This window comes from Galeopterus variegatus, unplaced genomic scaffold (assembly GCF_000696425.1).
Source record: "Galeopterus variegatus unplaced genomic scaffold, G_variegatus-3.0.2 Scaffold1150, whole genome shotgun sequence".
Taxonomy (NCBI): Eukaryota; Metazoa; Chordata; class Mammalia; order Dermoptera; family Cynocephalidae; genus Galeopterus; species Galeopterus variegatus.
The window spans coordinates 385,111-392,961 of record NW_007727261.1 but is presented as its reverse complement, the minus strand read 5'-3'; the positions used below and the strand labels follow the sequence as shown (position 1 = coordinate 392,961).

The following is a 7,851-nucleotide window of genomic DNA, read 5'->3' as shown; positions in this document are numbered from 1 at the left end:
ATTACCATAAAAGTGCCTCCATTAACATCTTGATTTATATCCTTTCAGCTTTTTATTTACTCGTGTATATTTGTATATTTTTTAAAAATAAAATCAAATAAACAAAACAACAAGTAAATAGCATTTATGCTATTTTGTAATCACCTTTGTAAAATTAATGTTGTCTTGGCCGTCTTTATATACAATTTAAAATTATTCTCTAAAATTGTCTTTCACTTTAAGTTTTTCTTATGAAATTTTAAAGTAAACACAAAGTAGAAAGAAAACTGCAAAATAAATAAATAAATAAATAACCCTACATAATTATCACCCAGATTCTATTTACCAAGATTTTCATGCATTTTTCCATGTATTCATGTATTCTTTTTTTCCTAAATAATGTACGGCAGATCCCAGACATCATGTCACTTCACTCCTACATACATACTTCAACAAGCTTCCCTAAAATATATTGACACTTCTTATATAAGCACAATGCCATCCATCACACCTAGTACATTTTTTGATAACAGCTCAGTCCGTGATAAAATTTGCCAAGATATCTAAGCAATGTTTTGGGGTTTTTTAATTGGTTTATTCGGTTAATGAATTCTAAATGAAGAATAAATTATCTGTGCAAGCAGGAGTTCTGGTGACCACTGCACCCAGGAATGCTTCCTAAATCACCTAGTGATTAGGACCCCCTTCAGCACGAAGACTGCATGTGTGAGGCATTTTCACCGCTTCCTCTTATAAATATTAAATTGCTTCTGTCCCAGGGACCTACACCCAAAGCTGCGACCCCACCTGGCTGGTCCTACCTCTTCAGTGTTTCCAGCGGCTCCTTCCTGCTTGTGATGTCGGTGTCCGAGTCCACTGTGATAAAGATGCACCTGGGCACACACAAACAGCATCACACACGCGACAAAGCAGAGTGATGTCGCCTTCCCTCCCCGCAACAGGGACAGGAAAGAGCCTTGCCTGGAACAAGCCATCACCCTCTTCAGTTCCGCATCCCCAATGAGAAATTCATCCCAAGAATACTAGGGGGCACAGCACAAATTCCTATGAGCCCCTTCGGGCCTTTGTCCTGACACACAAGTATAGGGAGTTCCCACGAGTGACATCACTCACATGAAAGCTGGAAGACTTAACCTCAGTCCTGAGAAGCCACTGACACCCACGCAGCCTCATGTGCCCTCTCTCTCTGTCTTTGATATGTCCTTTGATCAGTGAGAGGAAATGGTCTCTCTCCTCTCGCCTGTAAAACTGTCATGGAAACTCACCTCCTACAGGAAGCCACCCTGACTGATCCCACTTGACTCCCTGGGGGTGGGCTGAGGGGGTGGGTGAGAGGGAAGAGGTGGTACAGAGAGGGGATCACTCACTCCTCTAGGTGGTATCAGATCTCTTTGGTTACGTGGATTAAGATCCTTAGTCAGTGCATATGCGTGTCTTGTATCTCCCCGGGCCGGACAGGGACAAATGAAGAACCTCACCCCTCCTGGCCGCTCTACAGCATTTGCAAAGCTCCAGCCTGGCAGCTCTTCGGGCATCCACCTGTGCGCGAGGCCGGTAGAGCCCACTTTTCAAGCCAAGTCAGATCGGTGGGCTGAGCACCTCAAATGCAGCAGGGGAGATGGGACATACCTGCCCCAGAAGCACCACGACGGCACACCGTGCTCCGGCTCGACGGTGCCGGCAGAAATCCCCGGACCGCTAGAGGGCGCATCCTCAGGCCGGCCCGGCCCGGGGCGCTTCAGGAGCCGCTGAGACGTGAGGGGCGGGGGCGCTCGAGAAAGGCAGAGCCTGGAGGCGGAGGGGCAGCAGCCAGCAGGGAGGAGCCCGGGGAGGCAGAGGGCATCGACTGCGGTCCTGACCGTCTCACCCTCAGAAAGAGGCGCAGCCCGGCCCAGCGAGAGCCCGGGGCAACGACCTGTGCGCTATGGACCTGCCCCGGCTGATCCCGAGCCGAGAGATGGAGTGTGTGTTATTCTCGATCCGTGCATTGCAGGGTTTTTGTTGTTGTTGTTGTTGTTGTTGTTGTTTTAAGTCATAAAATGGGTCTCTTAACTGTATGATTCTCACTCAATAGTGCAGAAAACCGGACACCGCGGATGGGAGCGGCCACCGCCCGGCCTGTGGACACTTCTGCAGCAGGGGGCACTGTGTTCATTGGTGAAAATGTACGAAAGGAGAGAAACGAGGGTTCCGGTTAGGGAATTAATTTATTATTAAGTAAAGAAATATTTCCAGAGCCCCTTCTATGTGCAATGAAAACTATTGAGTATGAGTCACAGATCAATAGGTAAAAAGGTCACCATACAGAAAGTATCTATGTGGCAAAGAGTAGGAAAAGAAGAAACTACTTTGTAAACACACATCATGGGCCCACGGCTGTGTTGCACACTCAAGAGGAGCTCGTTGATAGTCTCCCCACCAGGACACACTGCCTGCAGGTGATCAGTTTAAACAGGACAAGCCCCAGTCTGTGAGAGGCGTGCAGTGCAGTGTGGCTTCAGAGAAGGGAGGAGGCGTTCTGGGTCTGGGATCCGAGCAGACTTCACCAGGGAGGTGGCTTTTAATCTGGGCTTTTAAAGAAGATCAGGAGTTTTAAAGGGGCCAGAGCTGAGATTCTAGTTAACAAGGAGACAGAAGAATAAATATTAGGTTTTTAGTCCAGTGGGTAATTTGGAGATTTTATTGAACATAAAGACAGGGAAAGCAAATCGTGGCAAGATTACGGAGGAACTTGAATGACGGAGTGGGAAGTTTGGATCTTTTGAGAAATGTGGAACCACTGCAGGCTTCTGAGCAAGGCAGCAACACTGAAGATTTGTCACAGCTTTCCAGTCGAAGAGATCATACTAGTGCCATGGGAGGCAAGGCTGTGGCAGCGTCCAGGAGGGACCACTCAGTGGTCCAGGCTAGAGGTGATAAAGGATTGATGTATCTAGTGGCTGGGAACAGAAAGGGGAGCAGCTGGGGCTGGAGCTGGGAGGCACACGGCACAGGGAGGAGCCAGGGGCCACCCGAGCTCAGAAGTTGTGACATCAGGAGGAGGGGTTTGGGGAGGTGGTAGGAGTCCAGGCTGGACCTACACAAGGGTTCTAGATGGTGACACTGCAGGAGATGGTGTGATCACCAAGGAAGGTGGAGAGAGAAAAGGGTCAAGGCCAGAACTTTTGGAAGCTCCTGCTTTGGGTAAGGAGTAGAAGGACAAATGGCACAGAAGCAAGGACAGCGCACCCAAGGGATAAAAGTTCCTACAAGTAGTATCCACCGGTCCAAAGGGCAGGGTGACCACAGCTGAGAAAAGGTTGCCGAATGTGTACATATCCCTGCTGTGGCACCGGGTAGAAGTGAAGGTTTAAGAAATGAGGGTCAGGCATGCAGACGACATGAAGGGAGGCAGAGAGGGACCACAGATACTGAGAAGGTAGGGTCCAAGATGGAGAGTGGGTCTGCCTTCCAGAAGCATCTGTGCAGGGCCTCAGCCTTCCTCCTGGCTGACCGTGCTAGGCTGCTGTCCCTGGCTGCACCCTGGCCCCACCTGCTCTAATCCTTCTCCAGACTCCCGCCAGAGGCAAATGTGTACAATGCAAATTTGATTCCATCACTTCCTGACCCCCCAAAACCTGATACCAAGTACTTCTTTTCTTCTCTCCTGGATCCCAGCCTAGAGGATGGAAGTTCTCTTGTGCCTCCAATGCCCTGTTCATGTTCCTGTCCCTCAGTGCCTTCTCCTGCTGTTCCTGGCCAGCCTCTGCCTGTTCCCTCACTTAGCAAATCATTACAGGACACTTACTATGTGCCAGGTACTCTTCTAGGAGCTGGAGATACAGCAGTCCCTGTCAACAAGGAGCTCACATGGGGAACAGACAATAAATAAATACATGCGTAACCACAGTATGTTAGGGGATGTGTGTGCTGGGGGTACGGGGAATTCAGCAAAGGCCTCAGCAGGGAGTGAGCCATGCAGGTGTGTGAAGAAAGGTGTGCCAGGCAGAGAACCAGCAAGGGCAAAGGTCCTGGCATTGGAAGGAGACTAGTGTGGCCGGGAGCCCAAGTGGGAGAGGAGTGGAGGCCCAGGAACCAGATGGCACAGGACCATGCCGGGCCTTGCAGGTGGTCAGGAGGATCCCCTCTTTCACTTGAAGAGAGATGGAGAACCACCAGGTGCTGTGAGAAAAGAACAGTGTGATGTGGCTTATGTGTGCAGTATACAATATGCAGGGTGGGGCAGGCTTTGGGGTGGAGATTCCACCCTCAATTTTGGACACCCTGAAGTTGCATTAGACATCCAAGTGGAGACATGAGGAGGCAGTGGGGGAGTTCTGGTGTACAGATGTTGCTTTGCCTCACACAGATTTATCACCTCTCTTGCCCTGGGTGACGGAGCCACAAAAAGGATTACTCAAAGCCCATCTCTTCCAAGCAGTAAGAGACCCAGAAGGGGTTAATTTCCTGGAACCCTCAAGAGAGAGGCATTCCTTCCTTTGTAAATTAACCACGAGTTGGGGTTCTTTCCCAGCATTTATTCTCCAGACCAGGAAGTTACAGGAAAAGAACATAGCCAGGGTTTAACAATAGAGGCTGGTAATATCAGTGAAACAAGCAAAGTGACATTCCATAATGCAATTTGCAAAAGGTTAAGTCCATCCACCAACAAAAGCTTGATCTTCGCAATCATTTTCCTTCCCTACAGCAATTTCCCCAGTATTTTTACATATCAATCAAGAAACTTGTCTGTCCTTGAGTCAGCAACTTTGCTGTGTTACAACATCTTTAGCCTGAGGAAAGTTCCCTGTCTTTTGCAAGGTTAACATTTCTGTATGTAATTCCAAAAGGTTAGGCTAAACCTGAGATCACAGGGCTTTGGAAAATAGGCCCTGTGAAATACATTTGCTTTATAAATGTTGGTATACTCCACATATGGATATTAGTTAGGGATCCTCAGTGTAGAGAAGGTTTTGAAAAACATAGATGGGAAGCGTGAGCATAGACAGATGAGAAGCCCGTGCCCTGAGTGCCCCAACCTGTGCTCACACCTCGCTGTCTGTGTCCATGATGTGGTCACCCACCACCATCCTGGCTTATCTCACTGGGTTGGAACTGCTTTATTCACTACTGAGCTCCTGTACTCTGAGCTCCTTAGGAGAAACAGCAGTGTGTCTTCAACTCTTGCATCCCCACATTTCTAGGCACAGTGTGTGGAACATGGAACACTAGCCCACCATGGGATGAGGGAATTACTAAAGCAAGGCCAACTCAGCCACTACTGTGTTAACCAACTTAAAATACAAAGTGTTCCCAATTAGGCAACACTCAGAGATAGAGAGAGAAAAAGGTTTCTAGAATAAGATTCAACTCAAAGAGACCTCCTAGATCTGAAGTCCTACTCTGGTCATCTCCTCTCCTCTCATGTCATCCCACCTACATCTTGCCATCTCAGAACTCTGCAGTAGGAAATGTCTTTAACATAAACCATGGCACAAAGATCACATGGAAGAAGACAGCTTGAAGTGGGTCATAGTCAGGGAGAAAGTATAGAAATGGAATATCCCTACCTCTCTATGGTACTTCATGTCTTGGAGCTTTTCCACAAGTCGTTATTGACTGTGATTCTCACAGCTCCCATCAGGGGAGATGCCAGTTGAAATCACCCACACTTTACAAGTACAAGTAGCAGCAATCTCAAGGGGCTCAGTGGCCTGTCCGGGATTATACAGCCACCTACTGAAGCAGGTGAATTAGAATCCAGGTGTTCAGACCCCATGCATGTTCCCTAGAATTCTCAGGTTCCTCTGGCCTTGTGGTACAATCTGGGTTCAAAGCCCAGCTCCTCCACTCCTGGCTGCACTATAGCTCCAGGCAAGCAAACTGGCCTACCTGGCCTCTCCCTTCTTCCTGTGAAATGGGAACAACTGTTACCCCATAGGGCTGCTGTGAAGAATAAACAAGATGACACGTGTAAAGCAAAGTATGAGCACTAGATAAAAAACCCGCCCTCATTCCTCTTTTCCTGAGAAGGAAAACTCTCAGGAGATGCTGTCCTGCCCACAGCTCGTGCAAGATGAATATCAATGAGATGGTCGAAGGGGACCAAACACTGTTTTTTCCTCTTGGATAAGTCAGGCTGAACTATGGTGCACAGGAGCAAGGACCCCTGCACTCCTAATCACAAAGGGACATGGAGGAACAGACCAGCCCAGGATCTTGGGGGATAATACACACAGTTCAGTCACCTCACACTAGGAACTGCTCTGCCATCTTTAGAAAAAATGATATGCTTGGAAGTCTGGGACTGAGCAAAGAGTATTTTATAGAGAACATTAAAGGTGGATTTGGAGATACTTCTATTACCCTCCATTGATCGATACTGGATTTATACTTTTCATTAATTACCTTATCCAATCAATCATTCCACAGACTTACAAGGTAATCCAGGCAGAAACAGTCACCCTATTTTCCAGGCAAGGTCAGTGAGACTCGGGGCACTGTATGGAGCCACATGGAAGACAGCGAGACAGCCGAGAGCAGACCGCAGGTCCTTGGTCTGAACGTGGGAGTCAAGCCCCCAGGCTGCTTCGCACTCAGCACATCTCGCAGCCTCCCAGAGCAAAACTGCAGGACGGAATGAACTCTCCTGAGTGTGAGGCGTCAGCACTTGATTGTGTGGACTGAGTTTTCCCCATGACACAAGGAAATGGACAGAGGCAAGGATCACTTTCTTCTTCCCTTTACCTCCCTTCCCGTACACTAACCCAGAGCATGACCAGAACTCCTGAGCTCCCATCTGAGGGCTAGTGCCCATCTGAGCACCCACAGCTGGTGGCCACTCGCCAAGCCTCCAGGCCCAGCTGCTGCCTTCACAGTAGATGAGGGAGAGGGGCAAACTAAACATCCAAAACTGTTACGAAGGCAAATCTGCCACCAGAGTCACGTGGAGCACTGGAGACCGAGCGTCAGGTCTCCTCATGCTAGTCTCAACGCAGACCGCTGAAGGTGGATTGAAGGTGGCACTGGAAGTGTTTTAGGGCAGTGCCATCAGCTCACAGGCAACAACCCCCCACCCAGCAGCCATGCTGTCTTCCACAAGGGAGTCATCTACTAAACGGGAAGCCCATCTTCAACAAGACACGAGCACGTGCTTTCTTTGTTCCATGGCCCACACAGATCATGTAGCCTATGTTAAGTATATCTGGCTCCGAAATGAATCTGCCTACTTAGGATTCTCCTTAGAAGCCTGGGACCCTGAATCATCTCCTTGACAACAGCGATTCTGCCTGAGCCATATTTGTGTCCTCCACATAGAAATCTGCATGTGTTAGGTGCTGAATAAATCTAAACATTGAATTGTTGCATAGCAGAGTCAGTAAATAACGCACCCTTCAAAATAATCTAATCCAATGTTGAAGACTCTCATACCTTAAAAAAAAGTTAAATCCAAGGAAAGAGGCAAGGAAGGCACAGTGCTACCTCTGCCTACACACCGCATCCTGAGATTAGAATATTGGGCCTGAAGTTAGCTGCTTCAACTTTCTTCTCCAGCCTGGAGTTGAGATCCGCCAACGATGCCTCAGAAAGGATGGAGAATGAGCTGGCATCTGAGTGAGCATCTGACAGGAAAATAGAAATTGTTACAATACGTGGCACACAAACTTCTTGAGGTTATGTGTGTCTAGTTCTTGGAGACAACCTCACCCAACTCACACACATTCTCTCCAAGTCTTTCTCTAGTTCCCTCATAGAAAAGTCACTGTAGGGCCAGCCCGGTGGCGCACTGGATAGTGCGCCACTTGGGAAGTACGGCGGCGCTCCCGCTGAGGGTTCGGATCCCACATACAGACCGGTTCCCGCTCACTGGCT

The 7,851-nt window shown here is 48.6% G+C and overlaps 1 protein-coding gene across 1 annotated transcript in view; it reads right to left on the bottom strand.

Annotated features, from left to right (window-relative positions):
- LOC103592446 (mitochondrial amidoxime-reducing component 1-like) overlaps positions 1 to 7,851 on the bottom strand; it is a 21,166-nt gene that overhangs the window by 7,441 nt on the left and 5,874 nt on the right. Inside the window, 3 exon segments of the mRNA XM_008575176.1 lie at positions 801 to 872; positions 961 to 1,022; positions 7,462 to 7,601. Coding sequence (XP_008573398.1) covers positions 801 to 872; positions 961 to 1,022; positions 7,462 to 7,601 — 274 coding nt within the window.